The 17505-nt window shown below is 47.4% G+C and overlaps 1 protein-coding gene across 2 annotated transcripts in view; it reads right to left on the bottom strand.

Annotated features, from left to right (window-relative positions):
• Positions 1–9087, bottom strand: part of FBXL17 (F-box and leucine rich repeat protein 17) — a 305442-nt gene extending 296355 nt beyond the window's left edge. The window contains exon 1 of one of the 2 annotated variants that reach the window (XM_075739645.1): positions 8018–9087. In XM_075739645.1, the coding sequence (XP_075595760.1) occupies positions 8018–8776 (759 nt within the window). In that variant the 5' untranslated portion in view covers positions 8777–9087. The remainder of the gene's footprint in view (positions 1–8017) is intronic. The other variant, XM_075739644.1, reaches the window with a different exon arrangement.
• Between the last annotated feature and the right edge of the window lie 8418 nt (positions 9088–17505).

Genomic DNA, 17505 nt, shown 5'->3' with positions numbered 1-17505 from the left:
TGAACGTTACTGTGAAAAAAGTGCAATACTAGAAAGTTGTGCATGTGTTTGCTGACACAATATCCTCAGCACCAAGTTTTCCAAAACCAAGAATTCACATCGCACAAATCAAATACGAAGTAAACATAAGTGAAGGTTGGGGGCAACCTTGGCTGTAGTGACCGTGAGATGTTGGAGTTTAGGATCCTGCGTGGAAGCAGCAGGACGAAAATTAGGATTACAATCCTGGACTTCAGAAGAGCTAACTTTGGCCTCTTGAAAGACCTGCTTAGGAAAATCCCACGGGTTAGGGTCCTAGAGGGTAATGGGGTCCAAGAGAATTGGTCAATATTCAAGCACCACTTCCTCCAATCTCAACATCACTACATCCCAAAGATGAAGACATCAAGCAAAGGAGGCAGGAGATGAGCAAGGAGCTTCTGGAAGAACTCAAAGGGAAGAAGGAAGTTTCCAGAATGTGGAAAAGGACTGGCTGCTTGGGAGGAATATAGGAATGCAGTCAGAGTACGTAGGGATACAATGAGGAAGGCAAAGGCTCACTTGGAATTCAATCTGGCAAAGGATGTCAAGGACAACATACACCAGTAGCAACAAAGGGAAAGTGTGGTCCCGCTGCTGAATGAGGGTGGTGCCCTGGTGATGGAGGATACAGAGAAGGGGGGGTTACTGAATGCCTTCTTTGCTTTGGTCTTTACTTGCTAAGGCCAGCCCTCAAGAATTCCAGACCCTGGAGGTAAGACAGAAAGTCTGGAGAAAGGAAGACCCTCCCTTGGCTGAGGAGGTTAGAGTTAGAGATAATTTAGGCCAACTCAACATCCACAAATCCTTGGGCCCTGATGGGATGCACCCATGAGTGCTCAGGTCCTGCACCTAAGGAGGAATAACCTCAAGCACCAGTGCAGGTTAGGGATTGACCTGCTGGGAAGCAGTGCTGCAGGGAAGGACCTGGGAGTTTTGGTGGACAGGTTATCCATGAGCCAGCAGTGTGCCTTTGTAGCCAAGAAGGTCAATGGTGTTCCAGGGTGCATTAAGAAGAGCGTGGCCAGCAGGTCGAGGGAGGTTATCCGTCCCGTCTACTCTGCCCTGGTGAGGCCACATCTGGAGTTCTGTGCTCAGTTCTGGGCTCCCCAGTTCAAGAAAGACAAAGAACTACTGGAGAGAGTCCAGCAGAGGGCTGCAAAGATGATTAGGGAACTGGAGCATCTCTCATATGAAGAAAGGCTGAGAGAGCTGCGTCTGTTTAGCCTGAAGACAAGACTGAGAGAGGATCTGATCAATACTTACCAATATCTAAAGGGCTTGTGTCAAGAGGATGTGGCCAGACTCTTCTCACTGCTGTCCACTGACAGGACAAGGCACAATGGGCACAAACTGGAACACAGGAAATTCCATCTGAATGTGAGGAAAAACTTCTTTACTGTGAGGGTGACCAAGTACTGGAACAGGCTGCTCAGATAGGTTGTGAAGTCTCCTTCTCAGGAGATATTCAAAACTTGCCTGGACACAATCCTATGCAACCTGCTCTAGGTGATCCTGCTTTAGCAGGGGGGTGGACTAGATGATCTCCAGATGTCCCTTGCAACCCCTACCATTCTGTGATAAGCATAATTGAAGAAAGAATTGTAACTTACCAAAACACAACCCTAATTCAAAAATAAAAGATTTTTAAAAACCATAATCAAGGAGTTAGAATTATTGATTGCACAGGCTTAAGAAGCTTTTGCCTCAGGAACAGAGGCAAGAAAATTCAGTTGATTGCTAATACCATTCTTTAAAGACAGGAACTTTACAAATAAGTTACAGATATATGAACGTGAACCAAAAAAAAATAGGTCCCACAGCAGAAGAAAGATTGTAAAAGGTGAATTCATGCCTCCCCTATTTCTGTCCCATGTTTTCATTTGAACAATCTTTCAATCTAACTAGAAGAGTAAATTAAGCCTTCTTTTCTCAATAAAAACCTTTTGTATCCAGGAAGAATAGATATCTACCAGATTGTTTTCATTACACTGCACCAGCTAGATTTGTTTTGAAACCAAAAACTTCATGGCATTAAGAAGAACAGTACATATAAAGAACATTCAAATGTAAACTTAAACATTTCATGGTGCCTAATGAACTTGATATATTCATTCTTGGAAAATTTCTCATTTGTTTCATCAACTGGGTGCTCATTTTTTCAGCAATTAATTGGAGTTTCATTATAAAAATAATTCTATTAATATATTCTATTTAAAGGAATATGCTTAGTACATAACATTTTACTATGAACTATTAAATGTAATATTTGTTAACCGTAAGCATAGAGAAGTTAAGCTTCCAGTGGTTTTGTGTTTATTAAAGGCTGTTCCATTCTATTTCAGAAAATTAAAGAATCCTGTATCTAACAAAAGACAAATGAAGGACAGAGAAATATTTGCTTAGTTTTTAAGCGGTTTCATCACTTTATCTACACATAACCCCAAATAAATAAGGGAAATGAATGATTTGTGAGTATATGAAAAAGATGTAAGCATCAAGGCACGCACCTCTGCAAGGAGCCTCAGTACACCCATAAAGGGAAGCAAGTTAAAAATACTCCTGTGATTAACAAAAAGGTGTCAGCCAGGAAAAACGATGGCATAATTTCACAGCATAGCTAGGATTCTTATGGCAAGCTGCCATTAGTAGGAACAGTTTACTGGTCCCCTACTCCTGGCTACCTTAATTTTTGCACTAGATTTAGTGACTGTACCCAGAGAAAGTCTTTTCAGGCAGCTGATCCTGAGGAAAAGTTTTTCATTGTTAGACTGGTGTCAGATTAGCCAGCTGAATCAATTTATTCTGAAATTGCATGATCACTCTACAGAGCAAAAAGCTAGCAGCAGGAATATGCAGTCAGAAGTTACAAAAGGGAGCATACCTTTCCTGCTAATGGAAAGAAAGAAAGAGTTCTGAACAATTAAGTAGAACATCCTTACTTGAAGGGGCTGATAAAAGTCATCACTAAAAGACATCTGTGCTGCTTCTGAATCTACACAACAGTTTAGAGATACTAAAACATACTAAAATCTGTGAAAGATCAAACATAGTCAGGCACCTTGAACAAAAGAAACAAATGAATAGGAAATTAAAGCAAGAGTTATGTTTCATTTACTTTGCATTCAAACACTGTATAACTTGTAATCTATTAGTTTTCTCCATGCAATAATACATAGTTTTAGGGATGTAGAGCAAGCCAAGCAACACCTAAACAACACTAGGAAAAGTCTTATCAGTCATGGAGGTGAGCGTCAAAGCCTTCAGGAAAATCAAAAATTTCATTTCAAGACATTTGTCTCCTCCATCACATAACTCATTCTGTAATGTGAAAACTTACATGCTTACAGAAAAGCCAGCTTTTCACACACACACACACACCCCGGAAAGCAAAATACTTATTTTTTATAATTCTGCAACAAATCAAAAAATATATCAGGACATCTTTCAGAATTTTATCTTTGAAATAACATCCATGTACTATCTTTGCTTTTGTTATTAGTCTACTGGCACACCGTTCCTTCACAATTATGCCCCTCAGCTGCTCTTCCAGAAGTTCAGCAACAGCATAGTAAAGTTAAAGCTGATTTATTTCCCTACTGCAATCACAGGGTGACAGTGAGCTTCATGGGGAAAAAAAAAAAAAAACCAACCAAAAAAAATCAGTGTTGTTGTACTGTCCATTGTTAGAGAAAAAGTTCAGCAAGATAATTAAGATTGACATAAAAGAACATTTACCTCCCTGCATCAACCACAAAGTTTCAAAACCCTTTCTGTTCTCCTCAGTGCTATAGCTAAAAGCAAGGCTTGACACAAACTCAGACAACTGATGGGAACACCAGCGTAAGAAGGAAAGAAAGTTCGTATTACAACAGTGATTCCATGAACTTGTGGATGCAGACAATTCAAATAATGTATTTTGATGCCTCCGCCTCCTGATAGGCCAGGAAAAAAAAAAATTACAGTGCAACTATAACATATATCTGGTCTTTTCAGGTGTAATTTCATTAAAAAATTAGGTACAATAGGTACAGATTTGTGATATATAGCACAAAGTTTTGAAAACTTAGTGGTATATAGCACAAGATTTTATAATCTTCTACAACGCATGCTTACAAACAGCTTTTTTTTTTTTTCAATTACATATCTGTCTAGGTTACAGTCAAGTTGACTGATCTACAACTCCTAGAGTTCCTCTCAGATTTTTAAAGGGAACAGATTTAAATTACTCTTCAGTCAAAAGTAATCACCATCATCTACAAAGCTTAAAGATGAAATTTTGCCCACTGTATAACACTTTTTTCTGATACATGTTTCAGCGACCAAATGAAAAAGCAAAACAAATGAGCTTGTTTGATCTCTGGAACCGCAGTTCTTTTATCCTTCCATACTGATGGAGGGACTTCTTCCTGTACTGGGTTTGCATGGCAAGGTTTTGGTAGCAGGGGGCCTACAGGAGTGGCTTCTGTGAGAAGCTGCTAGAAGCTTCCCCCGTGTCTGATAGAGCCAATGCCAGCCAGCAACAAGACAGACCCACTGCTGGCCAAGGCTGAGCCCATCAGCCACGGTGGTAGTGCCTCTGGGATAACACAGTTAAGAAAGGGAAGGGAAAAAAAAAACCCCAGCCAGCAGTAGCATTTGCAGCCAGAGAAATGAGTGAGAAAAATCTAGGAGAAATAGCTCTGCAGACACCAAGGTCAGTGCAGAAGGAGGGGGAGGAGGTGCTCCAGGTGCCAGAGCAGAGATCCCCCTGCAGCCCCTGGAGAAGACCATGGTGAAGCAGGCTGTGCCCCTGCAAGACCATGGAGGTTGATGGCGGAGCAGATATCAGCTTGCAGCCTGCGGAGGACCCCATGCTGGAGCAGGTGGAGGTATGCAAAGGAGGCTGTGACCTTGTGGGAAGCCCAGGCTGGAGCAGGCTCCTGGCAGGATCTGTGGCATCGTGGAGAGAGGAGCCTATGCTGGAGCAGGTTTGCTGGCGGGACTTGTGACCCCATGGGGGACCAACACAGGAGCAGTTGGTGAAGAACTGCAGCCCATGGGAAGGACTGACGTGGGAAGTGGAGGACTGTTTCCCGGGGGAAGGGCCCCACACTGGAGCAGGGGCAGAGTGTGAGGAGTCCTCCCCCTGAGGAGGAAGGAGCGGCAGAAATAACGTGTGATGAACTGACCACAACCCCCATTCCCCGTCCTCCTGTGGGGAAAGGAGGGAGAGAAATGGGGAGTGAAGTTGAGCCCAGGAAGAAAGGAGCAGTGGGAAGAGCTGTTTTTAAGGTTTGGTTTTATTTTTTACTACTCTACTCTGTTTTGCTTAGCAATAAATTAGATGATTTTTTATAAGTTGAGCCTGTTTTGCCTGTGACAGTAATTGGTAAGTGATTTCTCCCTGTCCTTATCTCGACCCAGGAGCCTTTCATTATATTTTCTCTCCTCTGCCCAGCTGAGGAGGGCACTGATAGAGTGGCTTTGGGGGGGCACTTGGCCTCCAGCCAGGGTCAACCCAGCACACCTCCCCAGCCAGGGGAACAGGATCAAGTGGCACATTGCACTATGAACTTCCCAATTCAGCAGGGCCTATCTGATGATGTGCGGGCCAAGTTCAGTCTGACAAACCCTTCCATCCAGCCCCATATCGTTCGCTTCAGAGAGACTTAACAACACAACTCCACTGGAGCAGCCCATGGCAGCCACCTCTAAGCCGCCAGCTATTACCAAGTAGTTCCTACAATGTTTCTTTGGGCTTATCTCTAGCCCATGTACAGACATGGGCGACAGCCACTCCCACACTAGCACCACTCATCAGGAGGTCACAAAGGAATGAATCACTAAAACATTAAAAAACCATAAAAGATGTAAAAAAAAAAACCCACCCCAAAAAACCCCACACATACCACCAGGATCTGGCTCCTGAGACTTCTGAGGGTAGAATCTCTCATCCTTGTATTAAGGTTTGTGTCTCCACTACCCACTGTGAAAAGTTTAGTAAAGATTTTGGGTATATTTATCTCCCACCCTCTCATAATAAAATGGCACCTTTGGAGAAAGGATTATATTTTGAATATTTTATCTGTATCAAAACCCAGCATGTTAAGGCCTTTTCTGTATAATGCAGTTAAGATGCCTGGTCAGAAACGTGAAGTTAAAAGTCCCATAACAGAATTGGATGCTATGGAAGCAGAAAAAAAATGAAACAAAAAACCCAACCCATAAGTCTAGCTAAGGATTGAAGGGCAGCTTGGGGTGGGTGGGGCATGGGGGTGTGTATGACATAATGAAAAAAACCCAAAACAACAGGTGAGTCGGATGGTTCCAGCTGCTGGAATTAAGGGCAGGCTTTTTCAAAAACATCACAGAAGGAGCTGGACAGGGAAACTAAAGAGACAAAATCACTGGGGGAGGTGGGGAACATGTCAGAAAAAACCCTTGAAAATATAGATACAGATGAGGTACTGTGTCAATATAGAATAGAAAACCATACAGAAAAAACATTTAAACTAGTCCACAGGTGAGATGAGCATAACATACCTTCACTATTAAAAGAATTGGTTTATGACAGTTATAGGATAATATTTTTCAAAAAGTGAAACTGAGTACTAAAGTAACCACAGAAAAGTACTCATATCACTGATCAGAAAAAGTGTTCAAGCCATACTAATCAAGTCAGTCTGGTTTCAAATCCTAAAACAACAGGATATCAAAGAATAAGTTATCTTCAAATAATAGTGGCAAATGGATTATTTTTTTAGAATAACTATAAGACAAAGTTTCAATTCCACAATCACAGCAGATATTAATTCAGAAATTATAGTTCATGAGTTTTAAGTATATGCCAAAAAGGAATTTGAACAGTGCATCTAGGAAACCTGTACCCTTACTAACTCATTCACACGTACCTAACAAAAAACCCAAACAAAAAAAAACCCAAAAACCCAAACCAGCCAACAACTCTACAGAATTATTTTAGGTGCAAGACAAACAGATAAGTAGATTGTTATTGCTTGACAATAAAAGAGTAAAGGAAGTACTTTCTACATTGGGGTTGCACAATGTATAGCTGTATGCAAAGAATAGGAAGAGTCATCTGTCTCACACTCCTCCATTATCATGCCCTACTTTAAGTTTAGCCATCTGACAAGAGACTACACTGCTGTAATATTGAAACCGTGTGCCCCAAAATGTAGACACACTCGCATCAAACTAGTGAAAACATTACAAGCTTCAGTTCCAGCCAGACTCATCTTTTTAGCAAGATTTAGCTGAAGAAAGTCAGCATACTGAGGAAATCAACAAAACTGCCTGAAAATGAGAAGTTGTTGTCAAAAGAGAACACTATTAAAAGGAACCAAAAGACAGCAAAGGGGACAGGAAAGAAAGAGAGACTGTTCTTTGAAGGTACAAAGAGGTTATGAAAGCAGGTAATTCAAGAGAAGTACAAATACTGACTGTCCCCCTTGCTGAGTACTCGATCAGCAACCTAAGAAGGTACCTGTGAAGGACACCTTATGAAGGCAATAGGTACAAGTCAAAAAATTTACGGGACAGCTTCTGGAGCAGTTTTTTCTGTCTTCACCTCCAGTCAGAGACTCACAAAGCCGTTTACAACGACAAATCAAACAAAGAGAAAAAGAACACCCGAACAAAAACACACACCTATTTATCTCCCAAACGCCAGGTGAGCGAAGTCGGCTGCTGGCGTGCCCGCGGGGCTGGGGCTCCGCACTTCCCGGGGGCCGCCCCGCTCCCCTCCAGGCCCGGCAGCCGCCGCAGGTGGCGGTGCGGGAGGTGAGCGGGCCGGGCCGGAGGTGGCGAGGCCACTGACGGCAAGGCTGGCCGCCTCGGCCCCACCGTCTCCGGCTTCCACACGTCACCGAGCCCCTCCAGGGACACCGGCACCCCGCGGCCTCCCTGGGGGCAGCCCCAGTCCCAGGTCTCCGTGCACTAACCCCTCCCCGCGGGGAAGGAGTGGGCCCGCTCGTCCTCCCGTCCCGACCCGACCCACCTTAAGAAGGATAGAGGGCGGCAGCTGATTAATGTCCGGGGCCGGCGGCAGCAGCGGCTCTCGGCAGCAGTCACCGGGGTGCTCCAGCGGCTCCTCGAATCCCGCCTCGCCGCCACTCTCCTGTTTCTTCCCCTCCTCCTCCGGCACGGGGGGCGGCGACGACGAGGAGGGCTGCCCGCCGCTGCCGCTGTCCCCTGCGGCGTCCCGGGCCGGCGCGCCCCCACCGCCCGCCGCGCAGCCGTCAGCGGCTGGCAGGGCGCAGAGCTGCGCCTCTCCCGGGCAGTGGCAAGCGGCAGCCTCGGGCTCTGCCGCGGCGGCGGCCGCGCAGCGCGGCTGCTTGCAGGGCGGGCAAGCGGGCAAGCCGGCCCCCTTGCGCTTACACACCATCTCGGAGGCGACCTCGCCGGACGGCCTGGCCGGCCCCAGGAGGCCCCGCACCGGCGAGGGCAGCAGGCCCGAGAGGAGGAGGCGCTGGCAGCGGCCCCGCGGCTCCCAGGCGGCGGGCGGCAGGCGGAGGAGGTGGCGGGCGGCGCGCTGCTCCGCGGTGGTGAGGGCCGCGTAGGGCGGCGGCGGCAGCAGGGGATCCTCGGCGGACAGGGGCTGCTCCGGGGCGGGCGGGCTGGCGCTGTGCACGATGAAGCAGAGCATGCAGGGCCCGCGCAGGAAGCAGCTCCGGCTGCGCGGTGGCACCTTCCTGCCCCGGCGGCAGCGGCGGTCCCGGCTCAGGCTGCTTGCCTCCTTCGAGAGCAGGTGGCCCATATAGGAGGCGGCAGAGGCGGAAGGGCCCGCGGGGTGTCACCTGCGGGAGGCGGCGGCGGGCGCTGTCATGCTGCTGGCCGGTTCGGCAGGTGCCGAGGCCAGGCTCGGACAGGACAAGACAGGAGGCTGCGGCGGCGGCGGGGCTGGTTCCGGGCCGCGGCGCCAGGAGGGAGAAGCTTCCGCTACCGCCGCCTTGACCTTCCCTGGGGGAGGCGAGGGGGCGGTGCTCCGCGGCCTGCCGCCGCCGGGCGGTGCTGCCGCCAGCGGCCGGGTTGGAAGGCGATGGTGGCGGGGAGCAGCCTTGCGAGGCCTCAGCGGCAGAGCCGGCTCCGGCGGCCTCCTCTGGCAGCGGTCTGGCAGGGAGCTGCGGAAGCGCCGGTAACGGCTCCCCGGCCGGCGCAGGCCGCCGCTCCCACCCGCAGCGTACACACGCGCACCCCAGACACACCCACCCTCCGTGTTGGTATATATATCCACTATGTGTATATACAGTGTATGTGCATTACTCCAGTACACTGTGTATAAATACAGATGTATACAGTAGAGCCAGTATGTGAGCATATAATAAATGTATATTATTCTATATATAAAACGTATATAATGTATGCGTATTTTTAAGTACTTGAAATAAAATTTTTTGGTCACAATTTGTAGGGAAAGGGGAGAGGCTGCTGTCCGCTGGTGTCAGATTGTACACAGCTGTGCAGGACTGCAGCTGGGTTTTTGCAGTTGCAGGGTAACACAAGCTTTGACACCACCAAAAGCATTCCTCATCAACACTGCCTTCCCACCAGTGTGCTCCAGCAAATACCTGTTTTTCTGCTGGTTTAAATAATTGTTTGGCCAGACACAGAGCCCATATGGGGTCTCTGTCCCTGTATGCCCTGCTCCTGAGGATGCTCGCCTCTAACTGCAATGTGTTGTACCTCACTGCAGGTGGCCGGTGTGTATAAATCTTTGCAAATATCAGCTGTAATGCTTTAATTAAAACTCCTCTCAATGCCTAGCAAAATTCATTTGCATGTTTCAGCATTCGGTTCTAAATTATTGATGTAAATTGACTTAGATATATAGGTTTAAATACATGTGGAATTTTGTCTTTAGTAAAAGGTATTTGGGAAGGGAGAAGGCAAATTATAGCTAGGGTATATATGGTGCAGTACCACTATTAAATAATAAAGGGCAGCAGAAGAATGGACAGTATTATATACTGTAACCCAGATCTTTTGCCCAGGAATAAGTTATATTAGGATTAAAATACTGTCCTGGTTTCAGCTGAGAGGAATGATTTTCTTCATAGTAGCTAGTGTGGGGATATGTTTTGGATTTGTGCTGGAGACAGCATTGATAATATAGAGATGTTTTTGTTCTATGGACCTATTGTTGAGCAGTGCTTACACGGGGCCAAGGTCTTTTCTGCTTCTTGCACTGCCCTGCCAGCGGGATGGCTGGGGGTGGACAAGAAGTTGGGAGGAGACACAGACAGGACAGGTGACCCAAACTGACCAAAGGGATATTCCATACCATATGACGTCATGCTCAGTTTATAAGGAGCTTGGGGGAAGGGGGGGGGGGGGCGGCGGCGTTCGGAGCGATGGCGTTTGTCTTCCCAAGTAACCGTTATGCGTGACGGAGCCCTGCTTTCCTGGAGATGGCTGACCACCTGCCTGCCCATGGGAAGTGGTGAATGAATTCCTTGCTTTGCTTTGCATGTGCGTGCGGCTTTTGCTTTACCTATTAAACTGTCTTTATCTCAACCCACGAGTTTTCTCACTTTAACTCTTCCAATTCTCTTCCCCATCCCAATGGGGGGGGAGTGAACGAGCGGCTGCGTGGTGCTCAGCTGCCAGCTGGGGTAAAACCACGACAAATACCCATGATGCTATTATTTTTGTTTGTTACCTGTATTATTAGTCTTCAACAGCTCAGTAAAAATATGTTTGCTATGAGAAAAATACTAAACATACCTTTGGATAAAAGTAGAGTAATAGAATATTTTACCTGAATTTATAACTCACTGAGTTCCATCAATATAAACTGCAGCAAATTTTGGCAAAAAATTGACAAGATCTTCTCCTCCCTCAGATTTCAAAAATATATTTCAACAAGGACAAACAGACAACATTAAAAGAAGATGAAAGTCAAAGTCAAGCCTTCAAACAGAACGGCATTCAGAATAAATGCTTGCAATGTTAAATATTCAAAATAAATTTAATCTTTAAATCTGACTGTGCAGCTTCCAAATAGTCATTGTGAACATGGTCTTTACTTATATGATCACATACTAGTAGTTCCTGCAGAACTGCTGGCGAGGATGCCTGAAATTCTGTGTGTCACTTTCATGTCTGATAGTCTGATATATATATCACCCCATTATTTTGAGATATATACACAGCATGCATACACATATATCTCATATATGGAATTCTTCCCATTCATCTAATATTTACCTTGACACAATCCGTCTCTGCTATCTTCTTTTGAAATAAGTTGACTTGTACAGAACGTAGACAAGGACACATCTCATCTCGCCTTTCCTAAGCAATTTCACATCAGATAATTTTCCTACCTAATTCTTGTTGTTTTTCTCCTGATAACTGGTGTTGCATGGCAAGGTTTTGGGGGGGGGGGGGGGTCTACAGGGGTTGCTTCTGTGAGAAGCTGCTAGAAGCTTCCCGTGTGACTGATAGAGCCAATGCCAGCCAGCTACAAGACGGACCTGCTGCTGGCCAAGGCCAAGCCCATCAGCGCCTCTGTGATAACATATTTAAGAAGGAAAAAAACAGTTAGATTTTGCAGCCAGACAGAAGAGTGAGAAGATGTATGAAACTCTGCAGACACCAAGGTCAGTGCAGAAGGAGGGGCAGGAGGTGCTCCAGGCGCCAGAGCAGAGATCCCCCTGCAGCCTGTGGTGAAGACCATGGTGAAGCAGGCTGTCCCCCTGCAGCCCATGGAGGAAGGATGAGGGGGTGTAGAGATTCCACCTGCAGCCCATGGAGGACCCCACGCTGGAGCAGGTGGAGGCACCTGAAGGAGACTGTAACCCTGTGGGAAGCCCACGCTGGAGCAAGCTCCTGGCCGGACCTGTGGACCCGTGGAGAGAGGAGCCCACGCCAGAGCAGGTTTGCTGGCAGGACTTGTGACCCCGTGGGGGACCCACGCTGGAGCAGTCTGCTCCTGTAGATCTGCACCCCGTGGAGGAGACTCACGTTGGAGAAGTTCGTGAAGGACTGTCTCCCGTGAGAGGGACTCCATGCTGGAGCAGGGGAACGATGAGAGGAGTCCTCCCCCTGAGAATGAAGAAGCAGCAGAAACAACATGTGATGAACTGACCGTATCCCCCATTCTCCATCCCCCTGTGCCGCTGAGGGGGGTGGAGGTTGAAGCTGGGCGTGACGTTGAGCCCGGGAAGATGGGAGGGGTGGGGGGAGGTGTTTTAAGACTTGATGTTATTTTCTCATTGCTCTATGCTGTTTTGTTTAGTAATAAATTAGATGAATTTCCTCTCTAAGTTCAGTCTGTTTTGCTCGTGACGATAATTAGTGAGTGATCTCTCCCTGTCCTTATCTCGACCCACAAGCTTTTTGTTGTACTTTTTCTCCCCTGTCTAGTGAAGGAGGGCAGTGATAGAGCGGCTCTGGTGGGCACCTGGCCCCCAGCCAGGGTCAACCCACCACATAACTAAAGCTTATTCCTTGAATTTGGTCTTTGGGACACTGCTCCTGAGGGGTTTTTTGTTGCTATAAAGATTGCAGAATGAAAGAAAGAAAACTAAGACGATAAAGGGTCAGTTTTCATATGCTACTCATTCCTTTATTGCTTTGTCACTTAGCTGGTAACAAGATTTTGGCCCTAAAGATGACAGCAGAGCTGTTCCACGGGCAGTTTTATTGGCAGATATTAGAACCATAAATATCTGCAGAATGACTTTTGCTGATTCAGTGTAGCACATGTGATTTGTCTGCTCCAGCATGAGATACAAGAAATGAGTTTTGATTGTCCACTGAGCAGGAGTGAGAAACTGAGACAATAATGTTTAGAGAAAGATAATCTTAGCTCAACTTTTTATTTTTGTGAACAGAGAAGGACTTCTGGGTGATGTGATGGTTGGAGGCCGTCATGGGCACAATGATCTTGAAATGATAGACTTTTCAATTCTCAGTGAAGTAAGGACAGTAGTCAGCAGAACTGCTACCTTGGACTTCCAGAGGGCAGACTTTGGCCTGCTTAGGGGCTTGGTTGACAGAGTCCCTTGGGAGGCAGTCCTGAAGGGCAGCAGAGTCTAGGAAGGCTGGCCATTCTTCAGAAAGGAAATCTTAAAGGTGCAGGAGCAGGCCATCCCCATGTTCCAAAAACAGGCCAGGAGGGAAGAAGACCGGCCTGGCTGAACAGAGAGCTTTGGCTGGAACTCGGGGGGGGCGGGGGGGGGGGGGAAGAGAGAGTTTATGACCTTTGGAAGAAGGGGCAACCAACACAAGAGGACTGCAAGGATGTCATGAGGTTATGCAGGGAGAAAATTAGAAGGGCCAAAGCCCAACTAGAATTTAACCTAACTACTGCAGTTAAAGACAATAAAAAATGTTTCTATAAATACATTGGCACCAGAAGGTGGGCTACGGAGAATCTCCATCCTTTGTTGGATGTGGGGGGAAACATAGTGACGAAGGATGAGGAAAAGGCTGAGGTACTTCATGCCTTCTTTGCCTCAGTCTTTACCAGTAAGACCAGTTGTTCCCTGGGTATCCAGCCCCCTAAGCGGGAAGACACGGATGGTCAGGGAGCAGAATGAAGCCCCCATAATCCAAGGGGAAATGGTCAGCGACCTGCTACACCACTTAGACACACACAGGTCTGTGGGGCCAGGTGGGATCCACTCAAGGGTACGGAGAGAGCTGGCAGAAGTGCTCACCAAGGCATGTTCCATCATTTATTAGCAGTCCTGGCTAATTGGGGAGGTCCCAGTCGACTGGAGGTTAGCCAATGTGATGCCCATCTACAGAAGGGCCGGAAGCAGGATCTGGGAAACTACAGGCCTGTCAGTCTGACCTTCATGCCAGGGAAGGTTATGGAGGAGATCATCCTGAGTGCCATCATATGTCCTGTACAGGACAACTAGGTGATCAGGTCAAGTCAGCACGGGTTTATGAAAGGCAGGTCCTGCTTGACTAACCTGATCTCCTTCTATGACAAGGTGACCTGCTTAAGGGATGAGGCAAAGGCTGTGGATATTGCCTCCCTGGACTTCAGTAAAACCTTTGACACCATTTCCCACAACATTCTCCTGGAGAAACTGGCTGCTCATGACTTGGATGGGTGTACTGGCTGGATGGCCGTGCCCACAGTGGTGGTGAATGGATTTAAATCCACTTGGTGGCTGGTCACAAGTGGTGTTTCCCAGGGCTCAGTACTGGGGCAAGTTGTCTTTAATATCTTTATCAATGATCTAGACAAGGGGATTGAGTGCACCCTCAGTGAATTTGCAAACACCAAGTTGGGTGGGAGTGTGGATCTGCTTGAGGGTAGGAAGGCTCTACAGAGGGATCTGGACAGGCTGGATTGATAGGCCAAGGCAAACTGTATGAGATTCAGCAAGACTCAGTGCTGGCTCCTGAACCTCAGTTACAACAACCCCATGCAATGCTACAGGTGTGGGGAAGAACGGCTGGAAAGCTGCCCGACAGAAAAAGACCAGGAGATGTTCCTCAAAGCTGACTGAATGTGATAGAATCATAGAATGGTTTGAGTTGAAAGAGACATTAAAGATCATCTAGGTCCAACCCCTTGCCATGGACACAGAGACTTTCCACTAGATGAGATTGCTCAAAGCCCCTTGCAACTTGGCCTTGAACACTTCCAGCAATGAGGCATCCACAGGTTTTCTGGGCAACCTCTTCCAGTGCCTTGCCACCCTCATAGTGAAGAATTTCTTCCTTATATCTAATCTAAATCTACCCTCCTTCATATTAAACCCATTACCCCTTGCCCTATCACTGCATGCCCTTGTAAACAGTCTCGCTCTCGATTTCTTGTAGACACCCTTCAGGTACTGGAAGGCTGCAATAAGGTCTGTCCAGAGCCTTCTCTTCTCCAGGCTGAACAACCCCAACTCTCTCAGCCTGTCTTCACAGGAGAGGTGCTCCAGCCCTCTGATCTTTTTTGAGGCACTCCTCTGGATCTGCTCCAACAGGTCCATGTCTTTTTTGTACTGGGGCCCCCAGAGCTGGACACAGTACTCCAGGTGAGGTCTCATGAGAGCAGAATAGAGGGGCAGAATCAGCTCCTTTGACCTACTGGTCACTCCTCTTTTGATGCAGCCCAAAATATGGTTGGCTTTCTGGGCTGCATGCGTACCTTGCTGGGTCATGTTGAGCTTCTTGTCCACCAACACCCCCAAGTCCTTCTCCTCAGGGCTGCTCTCAATCCATTCTCCATCCAGCCTGTAGTTGTGGTTGGGATTGCCTCGACCCATGTGCACGACCTCGTACTTGGCCTTGTTGAACTTCATGAGGTTTGCACAGGCCCACTTCTCAAGCCTGTAAAGGGTTTCTCTGGATGGCATCCCTTCCCTCCAGCATGTCAACTGTGCCACGCAGCTTGGCGTCATTGGCAAACTTGCTGAGGGTGTACTCAATCCCACTGTCCATGTCGACGACAAAGATGTTAAACATTGCCGGCCCCAATACCGACCCCTGAGGAACACCACTCGTCACCGGTCTCCACTTGGACATTGAGCCATTGACTGCAACTCATTTGTGACCATCCAGCCAATTCCTTATCCACCAAGTGATCCATCTGTCAAATCCATGTCTCTCCAATTTAGAGACCGGGATGTTGTGCAGGACAGTGTCAAATGCTTTACACAATTCCAGGTGGATGACGTCAGTTGTTCTTCCCTTACCCACCAACAACTCCGTCATAGAAGGTCACGATCTACCACAATGTCCCCTTAATGATGCCATGTTGGCTGTCACAAATCACTTCCTTATTTTCCATGTACCTGAGCATATTTTCCAGGAGGATCTGCTTCATGATCTTGCTGGGTACAGAGGTGAGACTGATTGGCCTGCGGTTCCTTGTGGCTTCCTTTTTTCACTTTTAAAAAATTGGGATAATGTTTCCCCTTTTCCAGTCAGTAGGAACTTCACTGGACTGACACAACTTCTCAAATATGATGGAGAGTGGCTTAGCAACTTCATCCAGCAGTTTCCTCAGGACCTGCAGATGCATCTCATCAGGTCTCATGGACTTGTGCACCTTCAGGTTCCTTAGATATTCTCGAATCTGATCTTCTCCTACAGTGGGCGATTCTTCATTATCCCAATCCCTGCCTTTGCATACTGTGACCTGGGCAATGTGGCTCAAGCACTTGCTGGTGAAGACTGAGGCAAAAAAGTCATTGAGTACCTCAGCCTTCTCCGTATCCTGGGTAACCAGGTCTCCTGTTTCATTCCGGAGAGGGCCCACATTTTCCCTCATCCTCCTTTTATCGCTGATATACCTATAAAAGCCTTTCGTGTTGCCTGTGATGTCCCTGGCCAGATGTAATTCTATCAGGGCTTTGGCTTTCCTAACCTGATCCCTGGCTGCTTGGACAATTTCTCTGTATTCCTCCCAGGCTACTTGCCCTTGCTTCCACCCTCTGTAGGCTTCCATGTTGCATTCGAGTTTGCCCAGGAGCTCTTTGTTCATGCCAGGCCTCCCAGCATTTTTGCCTGACTTTCTGAGCTTGGAGGAGGTGATTCTTGAATACTAACCAGCTTTCATAGGCTCCTCTTCCCTCCAGTGCTTTGTCCCATGGTACTCTACCAAGCAGGTCCACAAACAGGCCAAAGTCTGCTCTCCTGAAGTCCAGGGTACTGAGTTTGCTGTGCATCCCCCTCACTGCCGTAGGGATCTTGAACTCACCATTTCATGGTCCCCGCAGCCAAGGCTGCCCTTGAGCTTCACATTCACCACCAGCCTTCCTTGTTGGTGAGAACAAGGTCCAGTATGGCACCTCTCCTCGTTGGCTCTTCTATCACTTGCAGAAAGAAGTTATCATCGATGCATTGCAGGAACCTCCTGGATTGCTTATGCCCTGCTGTGTTGTCCCCCCAACAGATATTGGGGTGCCTGAAGTCCCCCATGAGGACCAGAGCTTGTGAATGTGAGGCTGCTCTTATCTGTTTATAGAGGGCCTCATCTGCCAGCAGTGTGCCCAGATGGCCAAGAAGGCCAACAGCATCCTGGCTTGTATCAGAAATAGTGTGGCCAGCAGGACTAGGGAAGTGGTCATCCCCTGTACTCAGCACTGGGGAGGCCGCACCTCAAGTACTGTGTTCAGTTTTGGGCCCCTCACTACAAGAAAGACATTGAGGTGCTGGAGTGTGTCCAAAGAAGGGCAACAAAGCTGGTGAAGAGTCGAAAGAGCAGGTCTTATGAGAAGTGAGTGAGGGAACTTGGTTTGTTTAGCCTGGAGAAAAGCAGGCTGAAGGAAGACCTTATTGCTCTCAATAAGGAGAGTACTGCTCCTCTCAATGAAGGAGGTTGTAGCAAGGTGGATGTTGGTCTCTTCTCCCAAGTAACAAGTGATAGGACAAAAGGAAATGGCCTCAAGTTGTGCTGGGCGAGGGGGTGTTTAGATTGGATATTAGGAAAAATTTCTTCACCAAAAGGTTTACCAATTATTGGAACAGGCTGCCCAGGGAAGTGGTTGAGTCACCATCCCTGGAGGTATTTCATAGAATCAT

The sequence above is a fragment of the Balearica regulorum genome, chromosome Z (assembly GCF_011004875.1).
Source record: "Balearica regulorum gibbericeps isolate bBalReg1 chromosome Z, bBalReg1.pri, whole genome shotgun sequence".
Taxonomy (NCBI): domain Eukaryota; kingdom Metazoa; phylum Chordata; class Aves; order Gruiformes; family Gruidae; genus Balearica; species Balearica regulorum.
Note: the sequence above shows the minus strand (reverse complement) of the source record. Positions and strands in the feature narration are given on the sequence as shown.